Below are 27,954 nucleotides of genomic sequence, written 5' to 3' on the forward strand. Positions count from 1 at the left end.
TCGTTTCAAGTTTCAGTTCAGGATAAATCTAAAGTCTCTTGACTCAGCTCCTACCTATATACTAATCTGAGGGGCTGGATTATCTGCTAGGTCCCTCCTATGGGTGGGACCAGGGAAGGGGGTGGTTACACCCCTTTCCCTTTGTCCAGTTTCGCGCCAGAACTGGAGCTGGAGTGCCCCAGCAACTGGTTTGAACCGGGCTATGCATGGGACACCTTGTGTGCCCCAGGAATTGTCTCATTTCATTCAGCCCTCCCTGCCCCAATACACTATGGCCTGTCTGGGGTGGTGCTAGCACCTCCCAAGACAGGAAACCTATTGTCTAAGCCTCCCTCGCTGGAAGGACTCCCAGCAGCAGGAGGTCCGACTTGTGTCTGTGGCAGCAGCATCCAATTTGTGATGCTGAGGCTCTGGTTAACTTTAACCGGGATTAACAGGAACAACATGTCTTCTCCCTCTAGAAGGGTGGAATGCTACCCCCGTCGCCACAACTGGCGAGGGGGTAGTATTCCAAAGCGTATGACACCTTACACGACATGTTTTGATAAAGCCAAACCAGAGTTAGCATTTAACCGCGAGGATTATAATGCACTTAAGAGTATATTGTATGGCTATATCATAGAACAGCTATAAGGACAGGGTTCCGAAAGCTGCAGACAGGCTCAGCTGATGCTAGAGCCTCATCTCACATAAAACCAAGCACTCTGCCTTCAGGATTGTTAAGGCCTGCCATAGGAGTGACTTATAGGCATATATGTGTCTATATATAATGGTAGGTATAGGAATACTACACCTAAGCAAGGGGTGGTTACACGACCTTGCCCCAGCTGAGTGATCAGCCAGTTGTGTCAATTTGGATGGCCAGCCAGGGGTGGCATAATACATTCTGCAGCCCCTGGTAGGCCTTGGATGCACCTATGCCCTGGGTACCTAAGGTACACTATACAAGGGCTCATAAGGTGACCCAATATCCAATTAGGTATGTACCTAAAGTACATGGAGTCCATTTTACAGTGAGAGCAGATAGCCTGGGGCCCTGATTAGCAGGATCCCAGGCCAACTAAGTCGAAAACCAGCTAAACACTAGGCAAAAAATGTGGGGTAACCATAGTCGGGTATCCACTTTCCTACAAACAGTACCCCGCACAGAGAGCCTGGGAGAGGGAAATGTGTACACCCATTTCTGATTCAGAGTGGAAAACCGCGTTACATCTTGTCCGCACTGTATCCTGCAATAGCAGGTTTAAACTTCTACATTTCTTTTTCTGCATGGTACATATGTTACTCCGTATGGCCTTAACAGAATCGTTCCAGCAAGGGGTGCTGGCTGTGTTCGCTGTGATGTACTTTCTGGCATTTGGCCTGGATGTGCACCCAAGTTCAAATGTATTGGGCACAGGTGGTGCATCGCAAAGAAGCGGCAACTGGATTCGCTGTTCCACTGTCGCCGCTGGCCTGCCTTTTGGGATTAGTGAAGCTCCCACTGAACGTAGGCAAAAACAACAGTTGATGGACAGAATGCAGAACAATGTCATACATTTACCCCAGTACAGAGATCTTGGCCTAAATCCATGAGTCCCGTGCTCTCCACACCACTGGAGTCCAGCTATCCTGACTGATAACGGCTGATAGCCAGAAACCGGTGCTAGTATGCTTGATTCCGGTCCAGGGAAGACATGGCTTGGCAGTTCGGGCTGGACTGTTCCCATGAGGCACAGGGTCAAGGCTGATTTGCATATGGCCATGTCTGAACTGGGGTGGTGGGGAGTGCAAAAAACGATGGATTTAGGCCTAGGTCTCTGTACTGGGGTGAATGTATGTCATTTTTCTGCATTCTGTCCATCAGCTGTTGTTTTTGCCCCACTGAACGTAGGAGCACATTTCGACTAGTCCAACTGGCCTATTACTAGCTAAGATGCTTGGGACTATTGGTTGGATGGGTGTAAAGGCTCCAATGCTGACTGGAATGGGGGGTGGCAGAGGGACAACACACTCGGCTTTTCAGTACTGATAAGGGGGCATTTGAGGATTATAATGCAGTGGGCACAGCTGCTGGGTATGTTTCACGATAACGATGAACAATCCTCTGAAAATGGGTGTGGGACAGAGGATTGAAAAAAAGGACCTCAGTATTGCCCTTTGTTGTTTTTTCGGCGACCAAGTGGGCACTGATGTTTTCTGATGATATATTGCTCGAAGTCTTGGTTCATGTATCAATGTATTGCATGAGTCCCGGACCGAAGTATATGTAAGTGTAATTTGTTGTCCTGATTGATTATATATACTATTGGTATATATCATACGATGGATCCTATTTAATGCTGTTATGACGCACTGTAAAGCTTGTTGTTTTTTCTTAAAAATCAATAAAAGACAGTTTAAAAGTAATTGTTAGGAGACCTTCGGTGTGCCAATGAGTAGAGGATTTGCAGTAGGAGCTACAGTGGTGTAGAGGCCTTGGGGATCAGAGTGAGCCCAGATTGGCTGGTTAGAAGTTGCCTGGTATAGCTTCAGCATAAGGACTGAGTCGGGTCCCCCTTATGCCATGTACTCTAATAACTCAACAAGCAGGGCATGCAAAGCCAATCCCTAAGCTCTAGGTCTTCTGCTCAGATCTGTACCCTGTAGACATGGACCTCCCAGTGCTTTGTCTGGTTCAGTTGGACAGGTAGCATGTTTGTACCCACTCTTGCCTTTGAGACAGTTTGCCAAGCTCTGAAGAATGATCTGTCTTCTATTTTGCTGGCCCTAGGTAATGAAATCCCTGGAAAGACTGACGGACTTGGTAAAGACCTCCTCCCACACCACGAGGCACGCATCAGAGCAGGATTGGAGAAGGCACAGCAGCACAAGGACAAGCTGTTAGACTTCGACAAAACCAGGTACTTTCCTGCACGTGTAGGCTTTAAAAACTATGCAGTTTAGTGGCTGGCAGCGTATGTATTGTACCAAAAGGTTTCATTTAATTGTTTTCAGATGATGATAATAGAAACTTATGATAGTTAATAGATAAGCCTTTTCATTATTTATTTTCATTTTTTTAAGTAACATGTTCAAGTCAGGCTCAACATTTCCCTAGAAAATATAGGAACAATGCAGCATGTGTGCACCCTAATATCAACTCTTCTTATGGATGATGTACATGCACTAAATCCAAAGTGCTGCCGACGGTCCTCACTGAAATCTCAATGTTGTGGGATATGGCACGCCTACATTTAGATGTGTAATCGTCCATCCAGCTGCATATTAGAATTAAGCTGTGCACCCCCCTCCACCCCAGCACTTTGTGTCCCACCAGGGTTGGGGTGTCTGCCCCCCTTTTCCCCATTGAGGTGTCTACTCCCTTGGGGACCTTGCACAGTTGGTCCCCTAGTGGATACGCATCATATACCTATTCCATTGTCAGCAACAGTCTTAAAGCCGCAAATCTGTTATTTATCCTTCTGTTCTTGGGACCCCGGATGACACCCAAAAGGTGTGGGCTGATGTTTCAACGTTAATGCCCAAAACATCTGTCAGTCGCTGAGCTATAGAGGGCTCTGTTACTGTACAGCGCCAGGCCATATGTAGGAATCCCGCTTCACTCCTTCTACATCGTGGACACACATCCGGCTCAGTCGGGTAAATCTTGTGCAGTTTTATGAATGTGAGACGAGTGTGGTGCAGGATATAAAAGTGTGCAAGCGGAAATCAGATAATACTAAATATACCTTCTATCTGTTCGCAAGCTCTGTCCCGGTCACTATCAGTCAGTGGTTCCTGAGGGTCGTCTTCCCACTTCATTCTTGCATTTAGGGTCCCTCTCATCCTGTCCCTTTTGAGGGCCTCTCATAGGTGGGAAACTAAACTTCTAGTTTAACCCATGTCCTATTGGACCGCCAGTGTCCGGACCTGCTCCGTATTTCTTTGACTGCCTTTGTCAATTTGGCAAATTGGAGGATCTGACCTTAACCCACAGCGAAAGTCCCCCTGTATCTAGACAAATATGATGCAACTTTCAACCTGAAATAAGTCACCCAGGGTCGCGCTGCCCCCTCCCTCATTGACTTGTCTCTGCCAGTGTTCAGAAACAGCTAGAACCACCAGATCTGCAATAGCTGAGAAAATGGGAGTATTTGCATAATCTTTGTTAACATTGTTACCCCTACCTTATTAACCAGTCCCACTATTTAAGGTAGTCCTTTTTCCTCTCTATCACCTTGCCATTTGGCACATCGGGAGGTTTGCTGCCTCGGGAAGTCCTGCTAAGTGTCTTTTTTCTCCAATTGTCCCCCTTACCACACCACTTGGCAGCATGCTGCAGCTGTGCCACCATATATTGCAGTTCCATGTCAGGAAGCCCAAGTCCCTCCTCCTCCACCTTTATCTAGTTTCTGAACCAGCAAGCTTACTCCCATTCTATTGCCAGCCCATATCAAGCAGACCAGGGGGCTGTCGATCTTCCTAAAGGTATTCCTCCGTATAGGGCACTTAGTGTTCTGAAGAATATATAAACATTAAGGGAGTAACATCATTTTAGTTATGGCAATCCTCCAGATTCCTAGGAGCATATTCCAGAATCCTATCGCGGATCTCAGGCTTGTCAACACATTGCCTATATTATAGATGTATCTCTGCTGTATGTGCTACCCGGGTCCCTTGATAACAGAATATCTCCGGCGCCCATCTCACTCCCACACTAGGGAGCTTCCCCGGGCTTCGACCCACCCACCAACCCAGACTGCAGGAATCCTACTGCTATTTCCCTGTTGATATGTTAGTCTTATGTCTCTCTAAATATTTACAACGCTGAGAACAGCTTGGGAATTGAGGCTTGTGGCCATTGTAGATATCACAGGGCATCATCGCCATACGACAATGCCGTGGGAGAGGCTTCCCCACACGTAATCCTCTATTCATCCAAATGACACTCTTAGGTGAATAGCTAGCGGTTCCAATGTTGGCACAAACAGAAGGGGAGAGAGGGGTCAAGCCTGCCTAAGCCCCTTCGCTATATACCATCCTCTCAAATTATGCCCCTCATCGCACACGAGAAGTGGAGTCTCAATATAACCATGATAACCAACAATATCAGACCCAGGAAATTGGGTCCAAAGCCCATTCTTTGCAAGACCACCAGCATGTAACCTCAATCTGTGGTACTGAAAAACGGTTCAGTATCTAGTGCCACCAGCACTCACTCCATTTCTGAATTCTGTATAGCATGCTTAACTTGCGAGGCGTCGGATATTCATGAGAGGGCTTCCCAACAGAATAAAACCATTTTGATTCTCGTGAATTTTTGGACCGACCACCTTCTATAATCATTTGGCCAGTGTCTTCGATAATACATTTGAGTCAATGTTGATCATGGGTACCTGTCAATAGGATCCAGAAAGCGAATGATCTCTATTGCATTTCTGCATCATCATAGTTTTCTGGTGGTCTATGCAGCTGCCTAGCCTCTTGATACACCTCCTGTGGGTGCTAAGGGAGTAATTCTATGAAGGTTTGATAAAACTTTGGGGGAAGCACATAAACCCATCTCTCCCTTAAAACTCTGGGATTTAGTGAACACAATATTGGTATTATCACAAAAGATAAGAATGAAAAGCAGCTAAGCTTTCCAATGACAGTGAAAACAGGGAAAATTGTAACCTCACAATTTGTAACCCTTGTGCTGTCTATACGCGCTAGGCTAGTTCGAGCAGATGAATAAATTCTAAGCTTGAGTTTGAGAGGTGGTGTGTAGTGAACAAAACACACTGGATTTGATGTGTAGAACAGCTTTCTTCAAGTCTGAACGTACAAGGATGTCACAGCACGGGCAGACATGACCAGCAATCTCTCCAACTGCCCCTAACCACATTCCATTCCACACTTTATATATAGTACATTGCCGCATCAGAACTCTACATCAAGATTCCCATAGTGGAACCATACCGCAATACTACACGGTGCCCATACCTGGACAGCAGGATTTGTTGTCTGTTTGCAATAGTTTGCCAGCTATTCCGAGCACAGGGACAAGGAGATTGCGTCTGTACGAAAACCCAATCTTGGCACCAATTAATGAAGGCAAACTTATTTGCAGAGCTTTGGATAGTATTGCTGGAGGCTTCTTCCTTCAAGGTGGAATCTGTTTCTGTACTCATCTGGATCTGCGTTTCTGTGACGTAGGTGAAGTTTATTTACCTCGAAGTGGCCACCTAATGAGCCTTTTATACTGTTGGCCAGCGATCTTATCTTGTGGAGGACTTTTTGACATAATCTATATACAGCAGTATTTTAGTTCTAAAATGCATTGATATAAACTATTCTGGTAAAAATATGCCAGTTCAGACATCCTTGTTTGTTATTTTGGTTACCTGACCTTGAAATATAGTTAACATGGAACATGTCTCAGATTGATGATGCAGGTTTCTGGATGATTTGACACCTTCGCAGGTTCCTAGAAAGACTATGACATAATAACATGCAGTATTTGGGTCCAAGGTAAACAAGCTAGACAGCTAACTAAAATGGAAACTGCAGCTAAGGGGGGGGGGGGGGGGGGGGGCGGAGTGGACAGACGACGGAATAGGATTTTTTTATTTATTTACCTATACCTATTCCGTCATCTATCGACTAACTCCCCCCCCGCCCCCTCCACACCCCGCCCCCCCCCCCCCCCACACCCCGCCTCACCCACACCCCGCCTCACCCGTGCTTACCTGGGCCGGCCGCCGCTGATTTCTGTCCGACTCATGCTACTAATTCCAAAATGTTACTTGTGTGTGTGAAAAGTAGGCTATTTTACACAGATGGAATGAACTCTCCTAGGAATAATGTTCTATAATGTGACGGGCACCGTTGGGACGACTGACAGCCCGCGCAAATGTTCGGGCTCAGGTAATGTCCTCGGATTTCCTTCGGTTGAAAGAGACCTTGCCACTAGTTTGCTGTATCATAAAGTAATCAGTTCATAATCAGGCTATATTTTCCGCATCAATATGTATAATGTTTACTTTTACTGTATATCTCTTTAGTTTGAAAACCTTGATCTACTGATTACTGCAAGCCTGCTGCAAGATGATGTCATTTCCGCTTTCCAGAGAAAACTGTAACACAGTCCTCCTTGCAGCAGTAATGTAGAGGCACATCAGATGGTTGTCTCTTGCTAGGGTATATGTCAAGGAGCTGTTGCTATTTCCAATTAATCCGAGAAGTCGGGTTCTACTATATTTATTGATGGTTGGATCCGTTTTAAAGGCAGCTGCTTAATATTAGCGCCTGATGTTGTATTAGTATAAGAAACTAAGTAAATGCTGCCCTCTACTGGAAATGGTTTGAACGGGCGTAAAATTAATTTTAAGGCTCTGAATCTGGTTTTGCAAATGCAGCCTTCAGCAACGTAAAGAGATCAGTATGCTGTCAGAGTGACGGCTTGTTTTTTCAGTCTCTCTCTTCTGTGTAGCCTTTCTCTTCTTTCTTACAACCAATTCTGCATGGCTGCCAAGGTTCCAGATTGCTAATGTGTGACATTTTCAAAGTTTAAGTGTACTTAGGAGTGACATTCGACGACTAAATGTGTGACACTTGGAGCGACACTTTCTTGCTATGTCCACTTCTAAGTGTGCATGTGTGTTTGGCCGACCGTCTCACTTGGGCTACTCCAGCCCGGCTGTAACAGTCAGGCTGCAGAAACAGCACAGACGCCCTGGTCTGAGAGGACCATCTTTTCAGCCTACTCAGGCCCCTTGCTGCTCTCGTGGAATGAGATCAGCGCATGGATTGCACAGGGAGTCTAAGGCTGCCCAGTGCCTGCTGCGACCAGGAAGGAGGTGCAACGTGGTAAATGGCCAGCAGCATGTATTAACCGCCCGCGCACTTCCTCCGCACGCCGCACCACTTTTATTGTGTTGGCCACCACTGCTCCATCCCCTCACCTCAGCGCCAGGGATCTCTGTGACAAAAGCAGCAACCCACTAAGCTATCCACATAAAATGCAGTTCTTTAACATGCTTATAGACTTTCTTTACAGCGGGTATATTAACCCTCTGCGCTACTTTATGTAGAGTCGAAACTGCCAGTAGACAAAACTCCGATCTCTCTCCAGCAGGAACTTTAATCACCAGCCATATCTTTGAATCACCAAGTCTCACGGTGCCTGGAAAATAAAGCCTGCTGCTTCCTACTGCCACTGTCGAGCAAGGATATTAACCCTTCGTGCTAACAATTTATGGCTAGCAAAACTGCCAGTTGGGTGATATAAAACTCCGACCTTAGATGGACCTGCATTTCCAGCACAGACAAATAACTCTTTACTCTGCATAATGCAGAAACACAGTAAGACATTTCTTTTCTGCCACGATGAAACACCTGGAACTCCCTTCTTTTATGAGATTCCATAAGTGCATTAGGTGCATGATCTTAACTTCCAAAGTGGAGACACATCAACAGTAATTAGAAAGAAAAAAAGAAAGAGGATTTGTAGAGCGCGGTAGTTACCCTCAGGCGTCCTAGCGCTAACAGAAATCATGAGCAGGCGAGGGGACTGATGAATTAGTCCGGGTGTGAGAAGAGTAAGGTCTTTAGGTGTTTACGGAAAGTTAGCAAATTGGATTCTGCCCGAAGGCGGAGGGGGAGGGAGTTCCAGAGCCTTGATGCGTTATACGAGAAGGCTAATTACGCCGGACACATAGTCCTGGGTGGTTCCAAGCGCACTCTGACTCATCACAGTCTGATCAGGAACATGCACTGAATTGCAGGCATTTCCCTATTCAGACAAGCACATAATAATAGCGTATCAATTAAACTGTTCTGGGGGCTGTTTTAATGATCCGACATAAGCCTGAAATTCGAAGTAAGTTTTAGAACATAACAGGAAGCATAGTCTACCTGAAGCATACGTCTTATTTCAAGACTCGGTTGAGTGACGCATGCTGTGCTTATAAACGCTGTGGGCAATAACGTGCAAGGGGCAGGGCCAGCATAGAGTGATTAAATGCTAAAAAAAATTCCGGACGTCGTTGTTAGGTTTCGACCTGGCGAAAAGTTGCACAAGCAGCATTTCGCGCAAGGTGAAATCTTTTGTTTAGAGTATGTGGCTTGGGAATCCGCCCTCTGTTCCATTGGCTAGCTCCATAAATGGAGGCTAGCCATTGGAACAGACATCTGTCCGTCATGGCCGGAGCAGATTCGTGGGCGTTCCGGCCATTTTTACTCATCCCGCCCCCTTGCGATCGTCATGCGGCGGTGGGCGGTGTTTTTTTTTTACAGCTTTGTTTTCAACCATTTCGGGAGTGTCCTTTGCAGGGGTGGGTTGCGCGATGTCCCGCTCTCCGTTCCCGCCCCCCCTCCCGCTGTCCGTGTGCCTGTTCCTGCCCCCCCTCCCGCTGTTCGTGTCCCCGTTCCCGCCCCCCCCCCGCTGTCCATTCCCGCCCCCCCTCCCGCTGTCCGTGTGCCCGTAGGTGCTTGTTTTAAACAGCAGTTTCCTAAATACTCTAGGAAGAATCTCAGTCATGCATGAAGCACCTAACTCCTCCGAAGCACCAAACACTCAACTGGGGCACCTATACACCAGCTGGGTGGCACAATGTAGGCTGCGCAGCAGACTCCCCCTCCTCACCTCAGAGCCGCCCCCTGCAGTAGAGAGGTAAACACACCTCTCCTCTATCGGCACGGGCGGCCATGAGTTGCGCCACGCACGGGCTGTAATGTGTTCTTGACTCGCTCTGTGCAACAGATGCCTGTGGTGTCATGTGAGCTCCTGTTTAAAGGAAACCTGTGTCATCCTCCTCCTCCACATTGCTTCATCTTACGGAGCACCCATGAGCTGGGTAAGATATTTCCTGCCTCGCCGCTGATTTCCGTTCTGGCAGATTAGCAACATCCGTCCGAGCACAGTTCTAAAGGCTCTCGAGTGACTGATTCGGGCATTAGATATGATCGTGTTAGACTGAGCTCCCCGACGCCAGCCGTCAGATGAGTGTGCGCCCTTTTCAGGTTGTCTCACTCTAGCGCTTTCTACAGGCTCAGGGCGGACGGAGGGTGTCCCTTCATAAATTTTCCTCTAGCGTCTCACTCGAGCGCTTGTTTTTTAAGCTCAGGAAAAAAACACCGTCGGCTCCTTCTGATCTGGCAGTCGGTGGCCGTACTAATGTGATTGCAGCTTCCTTGTTTGTGAGGAAAAGGTGCAAACGTTGTTGCTCCGTCCTTTTACCTTCCAACGAGGAGCCTGTAGTTTTCCACTCCCTGTTGTTTCTTCCGGTTTGAAGGTTATGAAACCCTGCGCTAACAGGCAGCAAGGCAGAGCTTGTGCGTTGTGTTGTAACTTTGCACTTGGTATCTTCCACTCTCCCCTTTTCCCCCCTCCCATTTCCTGCCCTCTTGGTATGACCTTAGCTGTCACTGGAGGCAGCATTAGAATGTTGTGAGTTTCGGTCCTGTCAAGCTGGGAGCACCTTTGGTGATTTATACTGAATAAACGTTCTGGAAATTAATCCACGTGTGGACATTCATTACTACATTTGTGGCGACGAGGGAAACGGAGCTGAGCCAGGGTCAGTGGGGTGCTCTCCCCTGGAATAAGTTGAGCTTGGACAAGGATAACTAGATGAAGAAATGAGTTAATGTGCTGCGTCGGGCGTTCTAATGAGATTGAGAGGCTGAAGAGGAGTAAGACCCGAGTGGATGAACTTTGAACGAAGCGAAAGTTCGTCAGGTGAGCAGCTGAAGCTAATGAGGAGGCTGAGCGGAGCGGGAGACGAAATTGCAGTTAATCGTTCCCACCGTGTTTTGAAGTGAAATTAAAAGCCTTGGTGATGAAGTTGAGAAATGAGCTCTGTAGGAGAAAGTCCGTGAAATAAGCAGCTGAAGCATATGAAGAGATGACCTACTTCAGGCGTTCTTATGAAATTGAGTTTGTGAAGAGGAGTAAGACCCGAGTTAAAGAGCATTGAAATAGGCGAAAGCTCGTGAGGTGAGCAGTTGAAACTAATGAAAAGAGCTGAGCGGAGCTCTGGAAAAGGTGAAAGTCCGTGTGAAATGGGAAGGAGTGAGACCCAAGTACATGGCGAAAGTTCGTGAGGTGAGCAGCTGAAGCGTATGAGAAGAGCGGGGCGGAGCGGAGGACGACATTGGTGTTAATCGTTCTCACCGTGTCTTGAAGTTGAAAATAAGAGCCGTGGTAACGAAGTTGATAAATGAGCAAAAGTCCGTGTGAAAAGGGGACGAGTGAGAAAGTGATCGAGGCAGGAGTGCCCTGCGTACTCTGTTTCCGAAAGTGATATTTAAGGGAATCAGCAATATTAGCGTTTGGAGATAAACCCTCCTCAGCCTTTCTGTGTGCAGCCAAGTTCAGTCACGTTTATTAATATTCTCCTCAAATTCCGCCGATAATAGCCATAACAGGGAAGACACTGCCACCGTGTGGACATTTTAAGCATTAAAGTGTGAGGAAAATCCCTGTTCAGCGCATGACAGTTGAGTCGATGAGGAAGAAGTGACATCGGTAAACATCTCTGAGGGTGCCGCAGGCGGAGTCTGACCTGGTGTAGGTGCGGAGTATCCTGTGTGTGTGAACCTAACAAAAGGAAAAGGAGGTTCGTCTTCGCGGGAGAAAGCACTAAGAGGAGGTGAGAGGCGATATGCGGAGAGGCGCTAAAGGCAAGTTGTCACACGGCCCCAGCCGTGAGCTGCACGGAGGGGACAGAGGGTTCAGCGTTTCACCGAGAGGTACACTCGGACAGTAAACGTCCCAAGTTGAGAACCGGTCGGCTGTCTAACTTACCCCTGAAGAAGTCGAGGTACGACATCGTGAGGTGTCTGGCTTTCTCATGAGAAAATTATGAGATAAGAAAATAAAAGTATTAAAGGTGAAATCGGAGTGAGTTATTTACGAACTTCCTTGAATAAGAATATTATAAAGTTAGTCAAGGGAGTTACTGCGTAACGTGGGGAGTGCTCGCGTGTGAAGTATGGGATAAGGGTATTACCCAAATGGTAGTACTGTGACTGTTCCCTGAATTCTTGAGGTGCGCTCCTAAGAAATTGATCGTGAGGAGAAGTTGATAGTGGGTGTTAGATTTATAGTCCTCCTACACAGCAGAGTAAAGTTTTGAAGTTTAACAGGCGCCAAGGTCGTCCCCTACAGCTGGTAGTCAAACAAGCGCCAGATTGCACTGCCACCCTGTGGGCCATTCTTACCAACGCACTCTCGTTACAATCCCTGATTGGAAAAAATATAGGGACTGTGAAGACGGGTGGGGGGTACTAAAAATGATAAAGAGGTACAAATAAGCACATTGGCTCGTTAAGGGAGAGAATTAGCCTCTGAAGAAAATCGGCGGGACTGAAAGTGTCAGTTTCGCTGGTCTGGGAAGACTTCGTTCCTGTTTCAGGGACATTTGGAGCATTTGAAGAGGAGGAACCCTCTACACTCGCAGGCCTTAAGGTGCAAATTTTACCGAGTGTAAAGCAGCGCAGGAAACATTGATTGCCTTAGACCAGAGCTCTAGATTCAGAAAGACTCCCTTCTTCTCCCTCTATTTTGCCTACCATATCGGCGCATTACTGTTATCCAGGTGGGGCAAAAGAGAGCACAACGAGGCACACTCGTACCGCCACCTTAAGGCAGGAGGTGAACATTACATCTTCACGGGTATTCCTTGAGACAACAGCGCGTTCAACATGGAGTGGGGCCAGAAGTATAATTTTCCGCCACCAGTGCCGTTTATGGAGGGGGATGATCAAAACGTTGCAGAATGGAGGGTATGGAAAGTATATTTTGAGAATTACATATCAGTTGTTGAGGAAGAAGCAGTACCCTTTGTACCTAAAGAAAAAGCTGAAATATTACTTTACAGTTTAGGAACAGGGGGACGGAAAAAGTACCACGAAATGGAAAAGGCATTCATGAAAGGGACAGTCAGAAACATTTATGAGGACATCTTGTGTGTGTTGGATGAATATTATGCACCGGTCTCGTTGGAAAAAGTACAAAGGGATGGAGTGAAAAAGGAAAGGATAGGTGGCCACGATGAAGTCAACCTAAGTAAAATAAACCCGGGGTGTACTATCTGTATAGGCGGAGCGATGACAGATATGTTATTAGATTCAGGTTCACGTCATAGTTTGATAAGCAAGAGTGAATGGAATTGTAAATTAGTAAAAAAATATGGAAACGAATTGAAAGAGGCAAACATATCCCCGAAGACGTATACAGGGGAGGACATTAGAGTAATAGGATATCAAGTCATGGATTTAATGCACAAGGGAAATCATACTAGGAGTACCATATATGTAACAGAAAGTGGACCCACCATGCTAGGGTGGAAGGATCAAATGAAATTGAGAATATCACTTAAGGGAAGAAGAAGAGAACAAATGAAGGAGCAGGCACTGAAACAAAGCATGAGCGTAACAAAGGGTGGTGCATCGAAGACCCCCACGCCGCCCTCCAAGGTTTCAGAAGTTTTTGAAGGTGCTGCAAGTATTAAAGAACGAGGGGAAAATACAGCCAAGGGCAACCTGAAAGAAAAACAAGAATCTTACCAAGGTTTGGTGGATGAGAGAGAAATACGTAAGAAACAAGAGAGTAAAAGCAGTGAAGGTATAATTGGAGAAGAAGAAGAATTCGAAAGGAAGGGAGAGCGCATAAGTGCCACAGCTAATGAGCGGAAAAGGATAAAATGTAAGGGTAACCTATTCAATTGCAAAGAGACGGGGCTAACGACCACGTCGTCTGAGTTCAAGACTAAAGTGAGGGAGGAGTATGAGGTCAATGGCCAACAGGAAAGAGAAGTGGACTCAAGTTTGAGTGAACCAAAGAGTGTGAATAAAGGTAAATACTTTCAAAGGCCCGACAGTGGGAAGGTGGAGAGAGAGAGCAAGGAAATGCAAAAAATACTAAAAGATTTCCCACTAATGGTCCAGTCAGGTCTGAAGAGTTCACTCTATGATTATAGGAGTGAGCATAAGTTTTGTGACCCAGAAAACACCTCTGAGTTCTCCTAGGGTAGATGCGTGATGAAACAGGAGGACGGAATTAGGGCAGAAGAGGCTCATGTTGATCATCGCGAGCTGTTTGATAAGGAAGTCAATAAAGGACTGGTTTCTGGTAATGGCCAAGGGAGGAAGGAGAAAAGATGGCCTAGACCAGTCACTGTTGATGACACTGTAAGAGAGACATAGCGTGCCAGAAGGATTTGCCGGGCAGTGTCCTGGCCCTAGTTACTGCATAAAGAAGAAAATATGAGCGTTACCTCCAGGATCATCCCTCTAGAGGGGGATGGAAGGACTAGTAGGAGCAGTGCAGAACTCTATGTCATGAGGTCCATCAGTGAGTCTGCAGAAGAGTAGGTGGGGTGGCAGAGGATGCGTTCTAGGGATGGGAAGTTCCTGCAACACCTATTGTGATACCTAGTTGCTCACCCCTGTGCGACACAAGCCAGTATATAGAGTGGGACCTAGTGGAACAGGATCCCCATTTCCAGCCCCCCCCCCTCTGCTAGTTCCTTATAGAGGATGTCTCTGGTTATAGTTTTCCTTCACAGTTACCTTGATATAGTTCCACCCCGTTGGGACAGCCTTCGCGGGCTCTGAGTTCGGGGTGCTTCCCCTTTCCCTCCTTCTCTCTTCCCTGTTTTCTTCTCTTTTGCTGTTCCCTTTCTATGTCCCTTTATCTAGCTCTTTTCCCTCTCTATCTCTGTTTCCTCTGTTCTCACTATTCTTTCCCTCTCACTCTGACTCTCTCTCTCTCCCATCTTCCTCTTTCTCTCTTTGCTTCACTCTTCACCCTCCTCTCCTCTTCACCCCCTCGCTCTCTCAGCTGTCCTATGCCTTTCCCCCTTTGTCTCCCTAGGGAGGATGATGTGTTGTAACTTTGCACTTGGTATCTTCCACTCTCCCCTTTTCCCCCCTCCCATTTCCTGCCCTCTTGGTATGACCTTAGCTGTCACTGGAGGCAGCATTAGAATGTTGTGAGTTTCGGTCCTGTCAAGCTGGGAGCACCTTTGGTGATTTATACTGAATAAACGTTCTGGAAATTAATCCACGTGTGGACATTCATTACTACACAGAGCTTGTGCGTTATACCTACCGTAATTGCGCCAATAAGGAAAGGGGCATGAAAGACATTGGATTGTGAACTAAAGCCATCCATATCTCTCCCAAAGTTCAAGTCGACCGGTGCATTGTTTAGTCATTTAAATGAAAAAAAATGTTGTGTTTTATTTTTCAGTTTTTAACTTCTCAAATGTATTTTTCCGATTTGGTTCACTGAGGTGGGTCAATAGATACCAGCTGCAGGCTCCGCAACATTTTAGATTTAATTCTGTCATTTCTACCTGCAGTGGCACAGCTTAAAATGACAGATCCTTTGCGAAATATACCGAGGTGTCCCTAAGATTCCCGTATGTCACTTACTTAGGTCTTGCGTACACACCAACATTTGAAAGCAGGGAACATGAATATTTTGAATACAATTGACTTGTTTTTTAAATCTCTACCTCTAGTGAACCATTCACTCTCCCCCAGCACCCTCCCCTCCCTCACAGACACACACACCAAGGTGCATGGAGGCAGAGTGCGGGCTATAGGCAAAACGCAGAGCCTGATAAAAATGTATGAAATGGGACCACTTTCCGACAAGAAACTTCGGCCTCGAAGCTGAGGAACGGGGTTCGAGTCTCTGCACGGACACCCAACAACCTCACCTGTGATTCTGGGCAAATCATTTAATCTCACCGTGCATAACACAATGAATGGGTCCCTCTTTAACGCAACGGGTGCTCATATAAAGTGCTCTGATACCTTCGAGTTGAGTTCACGCTATATAAAACTCCCTCCATCCCCAAGAAAGACTGACAGAATGGGTGGGAATAGAAGGAGTGGTTGCGAGAAAGATGGAAGAAGGGGCGAAGGTAAGGTTTGAGAGGGCAAGGGATGAGAGAGTGAGGGGCAAGAAAATAGGAAAGACTGGAAGGGGAGAGATGTAGGAGGGGGAGGAGAAAGGAAAGGAGATACGGTGAAGTGACAGGCAATGGGGGGTGAGAGCGTGTCTGTGTGCACACACTGGGGAAGTGATTGAACAGCTATTGGTGTATTTACTTAACAGTCGTATATAGCGCCTATGCACCAACAGTTGCTAGGATGCTTTACATATAACCCTGGAGTTACACACAACTACAAAAGACATGCCTGGAAACAAGAAAGCAAGTTGGGAGGTGGAACACAGACCAGGTCGTGGCTTCTGAGTGGGGAGAACATTTGTTGAACAATGGCAGTACCTACACAACTACTACTAATTAGCACACTGCAAGTGCGACAGTTCAGTCTATTCCAGGCCCCCAAAGATATAAAAATAGCTTGGGCAGCCGGTATTTGTTGTTTTTAAAGCGTACTGAAATAATAAACATTTGCTGTTTGCTCATCTCTAATTTATACAAACAGCATCATAATGTGGTGGCTGTCATAAGTGCCATTGTCGGCAATTACATGTCGGTGCAGACAATTAAATGCTGGTGCCAAACATTAAGTGCCGTTGCCGAGCACCGGAAACCACTGGCTCAAATTACGCACTGGGGAACAGATGTGCTTCTAGGTGCTTCCCCGAAGCAGAGAAGGTGGGCTCAATTCTGGAGCCGAGTTGTGAAGTGTCCAAGCAACAGTAGGGCTGCACAGCGTCCCTCGAGTATACCAAGACACCCTCACCGCAGCACAGCACAGAGTGACAGTCATTGTTACTGCACTGGAGAGACCTCACTGCAGAACTGTAGAGCCTGACCCTCACTGCAGGGCTGAACAGCATCCCTCCAGTATACCAAGACACCCCCACAGCAGCACTGCACAGAGGGACCGCCATTATTACTGCACTGGAGAGACCTCACTGTAGAGCGTGACCCTCACTGCAGGGCTGCACAGAACAGCCCTCCGTGCAGTACTACACAAAGAAGCGCTTAATGGAGAAATGCACAGAATAATCCTCATTACCACACTACAAACAGTACCCCCCTCAGCAGCACTGCACTAGAGGGCAACACTGCAAGGTGATAATCATTACATCACTGCCCAGACCGACTCTAATTACAGCACTGCACACTGTGGCCTCCTCTGCAGCACTGCACACTGTGGCCTCCTCTGCAGCACTGCACACTGTCTCCTCCTCTGCAGCACTGCACACTGTGGCCTCCTCTGCAGCACTGCACACTGTCTCCTCCTCTGCAGCACACTGTCTCCTCCTCTGCAGCACTGCACACTGTGGCCTCCTCTGCAGCACTGCACACTGTGGCCTCCTCTGCAGCACTGCACACTGTCCCCTCCTCTGCAGCACTGCACACTGTGGCCTCCTCTGCAGCACTGTGGCCTCCTCTGCAGCACTGCACACTGTCTCCTCCTCTGCAGCACTGCACACTGTGGCCTCCTCTGCAGCACTGCACACTGTCTCCTCCTCTGCAGCACTGCACACTGTCTCCTCCTCTGCAGCACTGCACACTGTGGCCTCCTCTGCAGCACTGCACACTGTCTCCTCATCTGCAGCACTGCACACTGTGGCCTCCTCTGCAGCATTGCACATTGTCTTCTCCTCTGCAGCACTGCACACTGTGGCCTCCTCTGCAGCACTGCATATTCAGCCTCACTGCAGAAATGTGTGTGTGTGGCTGGCTCTGGGTGTGTGTGTGTGAGGCTGGCTCTGGGTGTGTTTGTGTGGCTCTGGGTGTGTGTGTGTGTGCTAGTAATTGCTGTCTGCTGAGCTCGTCCGTAGGGTACAATAGGTCTTACATTTGCGAGAGATTAAGCTAATGGCAATGTAAATGACAATGCCATTTATTTATCTATTTTCAAAACCAACACATAAATACAAATTTTGTCATTTACATTTACAATGCCAATAGCTCAAACTTTTCCAAAGACGAAACCATTGCATTGTAAATGCTTGTTAGATCTGTGGACATAGTGGTGATACGTTGAACAGAAGGTGTCTCAAAAAGGATTGTTCCGCGTAGTGCACGGGAGGGAGAAAACCCTGGCACTACCAACGGGGGCTTCCTCATGGTGGGATATTGACCAAAGGATACTTCTTGCACCCTAAGATACAGGGTTTCACAGTAATAACTTTCTCCCTCTGGGCCTTGTTGGGGGCTGACGCTGAATGCAGTGGTACTGGGTGGCAATTGCCCTCTCAGACCCTCGGATGCTCCAGGCTCGCACAACACTCTGCCCCAGAAGCCGCTCTCTCAAAGCGCCTGACTCCCTTCTGGTTCCCAGGGCCATCCATCCTATTTTACTTTCTTCCCATCAGCTCCTTTCCAGTGACATGCTCGACGTTTTAGTACACAGACTTGCACAGCAGAATAATAAGACGCTCACACTTCCACCTGATCACTATAGCTTCTGGTTGTCAGGAAGAGGACTCCTTTAGGCTTTTCTGTCCACAGCGCATCCTCACGTGACACTCTTAGTAAGGGAAGTTATGCCTATATTAAAGTGCAGCAGCATGATCGCCAGTGTGGCAGTATGTGCGCTTCTGTTTCCATCATGCTGGCACCCCACAAACAGTCTCACTACCTGCTTATTTCACCCAGGCACGCGTAGGTGGCCAAGGCACTAAAAATGTGCCATGATGCATTTTAATGCAGTTATGCGGACCACAATAAAATGCATTAACGCCTGATGCTTGGTACTTGGCAGGGCTGATTCTGCTGGTCACATTTTCATGTTTGCTTCTACATAAGGCTTTTTCGCGGCTGCTTACCTTTTCCTTGGAGTTCTGCGTTCTTTTCTGTGATTTTGAACACTCGGTAATTTTGGACAGGACAGAGCTCTCCTCGCACCCTTGGTGTCTTTGCATTAAGTATACTGTGGTGGTCTTCAGGAGACGTATTTTTGGCCTCGTTGCTCGCTAACACTTCCCTGTATTTGGACCTATTACATCTCTGTGTGCCCTCATGCGGCACTCCTGCTGGTTTTTGACTACTGTTATCCATGTCTGAAAGCACTTCTAAAGCTCTTATGTGAGGGATTGTATGGTGGGTGCTCGTCCTCCTTTTCACTGTCTGCTCCTTCGTGGTTTCTCTTTGTTTCTTGCCGTCCCTCTGCTAGCGCGGTCTCCTTTTGATGTCCCCAACATCTTGTGTTAGCTCATAGTATCTGCTGATCCTCCTCTCTTTTTGGATTCTGTTGGGCTGTTTAGTCCTATAGCGATTGGGCTATGTCCTCCATGCTGCCCCACCTGCTTATGTCCTCTTCCACTTACTACTGACCCACACTCATCCAACATTATTTACTAAGATCAGTGGAGACGAGCTGCAACACGCTCCCATTTATAGTACATGTGTGTGTTTTATGATCGTGTCAACCAGTGCTTGTTTTTAAGGATGGAGTGGCGTGGTTATATAAATCTGCTTTGATTATGGGACCTGCTTCTGTGTTTTGAATGTTCTTAACTCCAGATGATGATTTGGATAGCTATGTATATAGAGTACTGCTCAGGCCACCTTAACTCTCTTTAGAATATATATTTTTGAATAGTTTGGCTCTTAGCTAGATATTTACCTTATATGTTCAGCAGTTGAGGCAATTGAAGCAAAATGAGATCACATTTTGCCCCATTTCCTTGCAGTGGGATGAACCTTAGATACAGCAATAGTGATCGGTTTAATAAATAACAAGGTATTATTCCGATAAAAAAGAGCTGTACCTAACAAAATTGTTAGATGTAAAAACTATTGCCATATAAGTAAAGGGGTGCTATTCTACTTGGATACGATGTAATCTTTTCATGAACTTGGATTTGGTTATTTTCTTGCTTTGAATTTTTGTAGAGACATTTAGTCTGGGAATATTTTTGACCAGTTAATTGTTTCACCACTCTTTACTATTCAGGCTGATGCTGCCACTGAACCATCACAGATTTTTGCATCTGTTTGATGTTAGTGTGGGTATGAATCTGTTGCAGCTTTAAGTAATCTGTATTTTTTTTAAGTTGTCCTGAGTGTTGCTTCGCAGAGTTGTGGCTTTGTTTGTGGAATGTTCCATCTCCAGGCAGTTGATATTTGGCTGCAGAGGAAGCACCACACTCAAATAAATTATCTCTCAAACGAAGCATATTTTATACTGGAATCTAGACTTCTTACTTCCTAAACTTGGCTACGAGCTCCAGGCAAGACCGAGGGTGACTCAGCGGGTGCTCGGGGAATTCAAAGCTGTGCAGCGCTTTCTGCAGGACTAACGGTGTGAATCAGACATTTCGGTGGGTACCTAAGCGTTCCCAGTGTGCCTATATCATTCATAGCCAGTGACGTTTGTGAATCGTGGTAGCACTGATGTGAACGGCTGTGGCAGTGTACAGCGTACAGCTTATCTGGCCACTGCTGCGGTAAGGTGCTACTTCAAGCTCTCTGCATCGGATAACTGTCAACATGCATCATGGAGTTGTAGGCACACACATGATCAATTCTGACACCTCTGCCTTTATCTTTTACTGTGTGCTTCTTCACACTAGTGTGTGTGCCTGTGATTCAGTTCAACTGGATACAACTGTGATAAGCTAATGTACAGTTAGGTATTCCACTCAGTGTTGCCTCTTAACCACGCGATTACTGTAAGCCTTTAATGGAGGGCGAGAGGTGTGAGGTAGAGCGGTGCGAGGAGTGAGGTGCTGCTCTCACGCACTTACTGAATTTAGGCAGTGCTCATTGGCTGCCTTCTCTGGCGATTTAAGGTTGTTCTCCCGGGAGTGCCTTGTGGGGCTTGCTGCTTGGATTCAAAGCTCCACCTTCCAACCTCCGACTTCATATATTGAACTAACTGAAATAAAAAGACGACTATGATTTCTCCTTGGTCAAATTCAACTATAAAGACAGGTCTGTGTTTGGTTTCTCACTTCAAAGGAGAATTTGAGTTGGTTCTTTTCTTTTACTCAATTGAGAGAGCAAATTGAGTGTTTTCTGCCATTTTCTTTTTTGAGCTACTGGATTAATATGGAGTCTTAGGCTATACTATCTCCCCCGGTCTTTACAACTCACTCAATAAAGCCACCATTTGATTGGGAGGAGTGCATATACATGTTTGAAAATCACTTGGAAGGTTAAATGGACAGAACTTTCGTTCTTATAGGAAAAAACTCTCTTGTTTAGCACTCTGGGTAAAAAAGGCAAACAGGTTTTTAAGTATTTACCCATTGCTGTAGCGGGTGATGGACAACACATTATGGACACTTCTAAGGAAGCAGAAAAAAAGGTTAAAGAAGAGATTTGCTAAAGACATTAATATAGTACTGTGTAGATTTAATTTTTACACACAACTTCAGAGAGTGGGCGAGTCAGTTAAGGCTGCGAGCATGATCTACCATACTTCAGTTTGGGGTTATGACAGATGAGTTAATTTGTTATCAATTAATTGTCCAGTGTAGAGGCAAGAACATTGAAGAGAGGCTTTGGGCAGCAAACAATCTCTTCCTTAAGAATGTCATAGAAATAGCTAAAGTGGTGGAGGAAGCTGATCATTGCATGCAAAAGATGGAAAAGAACAGAAATACTGGTGAGGTACCTAGCATATATAAAGAGGAAGAAGTACTGTCAAAGGGTGTACGAAGGGGAAGGAGTCTACTACTTCTGCCAATAGAAACATGACAAATGCTAAGAAAGTTAGTACAAGTTACTCGAGGTTTGAAAGCAGTTTTCATAACTCCGATTAAAAAAATTATTTTGCAGTGGGGAAGGTCTGTAGAAAGTGTGGAGCTGCATGTATGTGTAAAGACAATTGCAAATGTAAGATTCCTGAGGTGCAGGTAGATTTTACTGTTATGAAAAATGAGAGATTTGTATGTGTATGAAATGCTGGTAACAACATGGGCAGAATTTAATATTAAGGGAAAGACAGTTCATCTCATGTTTGATTTGGGTTCTGTGTATACTACTATACCTGGAGATATCAACTTGTGATTGGTAACTAAAATAGCAATTCAGAACAGACAGACATATGGAAAGGAAGGTGTATGGAGTCAAAGGTGGTCCCCTGATTTCGAGGTGACAACATCAGTATGATTTCCACCTGATAATTATTCCCAGAGCTCCTATACAGGTGATGGTAGTGGAAGGTACCACAGTAGATAACCATGTGGAAAGTGTTAAGACGGTATTAGCCAATTAATGGGGTGAATTTAAATGTTATGTTAATACAATCAATGCTAAACCTGATGCTGTCCTGGGGAGGGTATCAATCAAGGCCAGACAAAAAGTAAAAGAAAAAAACGCATGATATGGCTACAGGGGGAATTATTAAGCTCATTGAGAGTTATAACTGGGTTTCTCTTGACTTCATCACAAAAAAATACAAAGGTAGTCTCAGATTGTGTGTTGACCTTCGCACCCAATACCAAAATATTGTAGTGAATAATTATACCTTGGCTAACAATAAGTTAATATTGTTACTCAAAGGGGGTACATGTTGTAGCCAATTGGATCTCAAGAGTGCATACTATCAAATCAAGCTACACAAAGATTCCAAGCCTCTCACTGCCTTTACTACAATGGAGGGGGTGTTCAAGTTGATAAGGATAGCATCTGTCCTGTCATCTGCATCAAGTGTATTTCAGAGGGAGATGAAAGAGGTATTCAAGGGCATAGATAATGTGATTTAATTTCAAGATGATATCTCTGTGTTTAGAGAAACGATTGAAAGTTATACTATTACTCTCAAGCGAGTTTTAGATAGAATTGCTGAGGCAGCTGTGACACTCAGAAGAGGAAAATGTACATTTCTGGTTGAAGAAAGAGAGTATTTTGGATAACCGTTATCGGCAGCAGGAGTTAAGCCTAAACGAGATTTGCTTGATGTCATAAAGATGGCGACCTATGCCATAGATTAAGATCAGCTGAGATCTTTTTTAGGGTTCAAAGAATACAATGTCAAATTTGTATAGAATTTTGCAGGAAAAAACAGAAGATTTGAAAGTATTGTTGAGAAAGGGACCCAGTTTTGTTTGGGAGAAGGGAACAGCAAAAGTGTTTTTTTTTAATATAAGACGGGAGATTTCTGCAGCAAATGCTTTGACTCCCTTTATTACAAATCTTAAATCTATTCTTACTGTGGGAGCAAGTGCGATAAATATTGGAGCTGTGGTATCACAAGTTCACAGGGATGGTGATAAAATTGTGCCTTTTGCCTCGTACATTAACTCACACTGAAAGGAATTATTTTGTTACTGAGAGGGAAGCATTGGCTGCAATGTGGGATTCGAATTATTTTAGAACACATCGGTGGTGGTATTCAGTATTCTGCACACTTAGCCCTTTGATGAATATACTTCTTTCTGGGGGTCGGGTAGGCAAAGGTTCTATGAAACTGATTCGGGTGGCCGCTCACTTTCAGGAATATCAATTTAGGATTGTGTATATTCCTGATTGGCGTAATGCCCAGGCGGATGGATTATCTAGTTAATCTTTACAATGACAAGAGCTAGATAGGGAAGCAATAGGAGCCTTTAAATAGGATGTGTCAGGTGCCAGTGTGTGTGACATAATTGAATGGAGTCACGGGGCTATATCCGAAGATGAATGAGTTTCTGGTTTTGCAAAGGGCAGTCAGCTCATTTTAAAAGGGAGTAAAAGCGAAAGGTTTGTTCCTGTTTCTGTTCGACTATATGGGAAAATTGTGAATTAATTTTCTATAGTGGGAAGTAAGGTCATTTTTGATGGTGTGACTAGAGTTCAGGAGGGGAATTTGGTCAAAGTGAGATCTTGACGCGTTGAAAGTGGTTTGGTGAAGTTCCGTGGGCCTTGCAAGGTTAAGCAAATGCTTAAATTGTCTGAAGTGTGGGGAAATAGTAAAAAGTGAAACTTGAGAAAAGTGGTACTGTGTAGTAAGGCAGGGTAATAGCGAGTTGAGTGTGACAAGGGTTGTGATGGTTATATGTTGATGAATGATAGTGAAGTAGTGGGAAGATCTATCCACAAGGGTTCCATGTGACAGAGGATGATGGTAGATCTGCCAGGAATAGTGGAGTGCAAAAGGGATGAGCTTCCAGGAACTTTGAGATTAACCAGCCCACATAGGTATTTACACATTTATGTAATGTGAATCGATTTTATTCTGCCTTTATTTTTTGTATAGTGTCCTAATTTGTTTTAATGTATTATTAACAGTTTGATTTATAAGGAGGGAAGATGTGTTGTAGCTTTAAGTACTCTGCATTTTATGACATTGTCTGGACTGTGTATAATATGCCTGTCTGGATTGTTGCTTCATTGTGTTGTAGCTTTGGTTGTGTAATGTTCCATCTACAGGTAGTTTATACTTTGCTGGAGAGGGACTCATCATGCTTAAGTCATCTTTGAATAAAGCATATTTTATACTGGAATCTGGCCTTCTTACTTCATAAAAGAATCCTATCTGGAGCTTGACTAACTGGTCATATTGTGTCCTCTTTTTATGTTGAAGAATATGAAGTGGTTGTCATTTTTTCTTTTTTTCCAACAAATTAGAGCATATACTCTCCAAACGTAGACATAGTTGAGTGGCGTATTTGAAATATGAGGCGATTGGCATTTGAGACCTGTGGTCAAGAGACTTAGCAGGAGTCGGTGTACAACAATTATAAATGGTTAAGAACACGGAAGTGCAGTTACAGAAGGCCTGTGTAGACTGTTAGTAAATAGTATCCATTTCAACTCTTTTGTTAAAAAATGTACTCCGGTCCGCGCCTCTTGGTAGGGGCTTGATCACCGTGATCACCTGGCAGCATAAGTCATTTTCAGTGTGGCCTTTAAGTTACTGACCATTACCTTAAACTCAACATAGATCCGACCAAAGAAATTTAAAAAAAGTATCGTAGTCATCACTGAAAAGTGCTGGGCAAAAGGCTTCTTATCTAAGAATGAGTTCGCATTTAGTTTTTTTCATAAAACATTTTATTGCATTTTAAAAACACAATGGCCGATAGGCCATATATATACATTTATCATGTCATATATTAACTAATCTAACTTAACATTTAAACCCAATGCCAGATTCATTGCACTCATATAGTTCAATCCTCTGGTCATGTCATCGGATTCCTTGTTTGGGGGATAGAGTCTGTAAGTATTAGTCCACGGTATTCAGCCCATCTTTTTGAGTAATGCTCTAGGGGAAGCAACGGTTCGGACAGTAAATCAGCGTTTGGTTGCTGTTTCTGTTCAAGACTTACTTTGAACAAGAGCTTCCGAAAATGAATTCAGTAATATTTATCTCCATAGGCGGGGATACTTTAGGTTCTTGAGGCACAAAACTACAACTTAAAACAAAAAATGTATCTGTTCTGGGGAGTAAAGAGCTGCACCGAAAACTAGGTAAAAGCAGAAAATCATAACTGAAAATCTACCAAAGCAGGAGTAGTTAGATACAATTGGCGTGACCGTGGCAACATTAAAAAAAGCACTGGTATTCTGTTAGCTGTTCTTTGCATGACTAGGATGAAAAGGAGCAGACTGGCTGTGTATCATGGAAAAGACAAATACGTCTGGTAGAAGAGTGAAAGTAAGCTGGCACAAGATGTTGAGCTTACCATGAAGAATGAAGAGAGAGGTTCGGACTCATAGCTCATTTTAACAACAAAAAAGTAGCTGGATTACCGAAATAGAAACAAGCTTTAGTAACTGTACATACTTCTACAGAACAGGTCTTGGACTGTAGCTCTTCTGGAGAGCACAGCGGAAATAACTATAGTTTGTTAGACTCTCAAATAGCACCTGGTGGTGACTTCAGCTGAAGAGTACATACAGGATGAAACATGGATATGTGAACTGTCCCTATGGGATTTATGATGTAGAAATGGAAATTAGAAATTAAAGGGGATAATTTGTGTAAAATGTAAGTAGTACCAAAGGGGTATAAGAATAGCACTGATCTCTAATGGAAGCTTTTCTTGGGGAACCGCAAACTTTCTCCATCAAGTATGCAGATGTGCAACACACCATACTCCATAAAAGTGAACAAATTTACGCTAACAGTAACTATGCTATGGGGGACTCCGATACAAAGAAAGCAGTACAAACTTTTAAGGTATCTACTGTAACACAATCTCAATCTAAGATCGAAAGAGCCATTCTGGTGGTGATACAGGCATTATTGAAAGGTGAAAAACCTCCTGACAGTTTCCCTTGCAAATATTGTTACAGTCTCACCAAAGACAGTGTTCTGTAGTTTTCATACCTTGGATTGGGGATAGGCACATGACTAATAAGCAAGTTAGATAAGATTTAATTAGATCAACTCATGAAGGAATAGCTTCAGCTCATGCTAGGATCACAGCCACTGTGTTGTTTGGCACAACAGCAACACTGGTGACCGTATCTACCTACGAATGCAAAAAACATATACAGCAGTGTACCATTTGTCCGCAAATACAGAATTCAACTATGGGAATACCAGCACCTACTCTCCTCATGTCATCTGACAAACCATTCAGTGTTTTGTTTCTTGTTCAGAACCCTACCAATAGTCATTCAGTGTGAGTATATGTTGGTTGCAGTCGATTACTGAACCAAATTGCTTTAAGTGTGGCCACAAAAGACTGCTACTGCTCGAGCAGTTATAATAGACTTGCAGTGAGAGCAGTTAATGCATTTCATTCAGACGGCGGTCTTGCATTTGCTGCTAAGGTGATTTTGAATGCTATGTCTGCTCTCGGAGTAAGACAGCTATGCTAGCTCCCATTCTGTCCGGATATGAACAATGTCGATGCGCACGCCAATGGCACACTTAAGCATGCCTTGACTGCTAGGGTATTAGATTCAGGATCAAAATTGTTTCATAACTGTATAGGGCTTAGAGAGCACGGAGTTACTTGCCTAGGTGGCTGAACCTCATGTCAAATGTTTTCCAACATCCCAATGTATGTCCCTAATCCTGGAAGGTGGCAAAGTCAAACATTGATTCATATTACCCTGTTTCATGATTAGATTTGTTACAGAATATTAAACAAATGAGTTACTCTAACAAAAAGGGCACTGCCCTATTGAAGATAAAGCTCCTGCCAAGTGACTTCCCAAAGTTGGAGAGGTAGTACAGGAACCGATCCCTGGGATGCAAATCTTCAGTACATCTTACAAACCACCTGCTCCAGTTCTTGGGGTAGAAGGCACATACGCTGCCGCTATTTCCTGTTGCAAATAAAAACATGAAAGGTATTGATAGACACATCAAAAAGCACCATGTGGCTAATTTGTTCTGCCGATCTCCGTCAACACCAAAGTCCCTCCTGATTAGTCGTGTACATCCTCTCTGCACTCTTGGCTACCCTAAGAAGAGTACAGCTGCATTGAAATCATTGATCCCATTTCGGGAGCTGATGAGTCTGCTGTGTCTCCAGCTTTACGCCTGGCAGTTCTATCAAAAAATGATCCAGACATGATGTAAGCATTGTGTTCAACAAGTGAACAAAGAAGGCAACTGTGGTGCGACTTTCGCACATCCTCACCTTCAAAGGCTAGTAATTACAATATTTGTGGTGCTCACACACTATTGTTAAATCTGTTGCCAACACGTGTCTTTCCAGGATCCCAGAAAAATCATTTGACCCTAGATCAAACTATCGCAAAAATTAATAGTGGAACACTCAATGTACAAATGAGCGAATTAATTTATCAAACTTACACCCTAATAGATGTGAGCATGGCAAGTACACCAGAGAGTTTTCAATCCTTATACATTCCTTCAACAAAAAGTCCAGACTTTGTTTAGCATGGTAGATGGTTTTCTTCCTGATAAAGTCACACAGTCAATACAGTTGTTCCGATAATGACAAGCAGAAAATGATGTAGCCTAGTAATGACAAATAACAGATAATTCAACCTACACACGTTTCGTCCAGTCCTTTGGAATTTTTTAAGGCTATCTCTAAGAGGGTATTGCAAAACCAGAAGTAAAGCAATAAAAAGAGAACAGTCAAGATTCTTCCAGAAAGTAGGCAGATTGCAATTGGATCAGATATACCTGTTAGCACCATGAACC

At 44.8% G+C, this 27,954-nt stretch overlaps 1 protein-coding gene across 1 annotated transcript in view; it reads left to right on the plus strand.

The window, feature by feature from the left end:
- Nucleotides 1-27,954, plus strand: part of TRIP4 (thyroid hormone receptor interactor 4) — a 624,053-nt gene that overhangs the window by 135,358 nt on the left and 460,741 nt on the right. The window contains exon 6 of the mRNA XM_078685000.1: nucleotides 2,753-2,882. Within this exon, the coding sequence (XP_078541126.1) occupies nucleotides 2,753-2,882 (130 nt within the window). The remainder of the gene's footprint in view (nucleotides 1-2,752; nucleotides 2,883-27,954) is intronic.

The sequence above is a fragment of the Lissotriton helveticus genome, chromosome 3_2 (genome assembly GCF_964261635.1).
Source record: "Lissotriton helveticus chromosome 3_2, aLisHel1.1, whole genome shotgun sequence".
Lineage (NCBI taxonomy): Eukaryota > Metazoa > Chordata > Amphibia > Caudata > Salamandridae > Lissotriton > Lissotriton helveticus.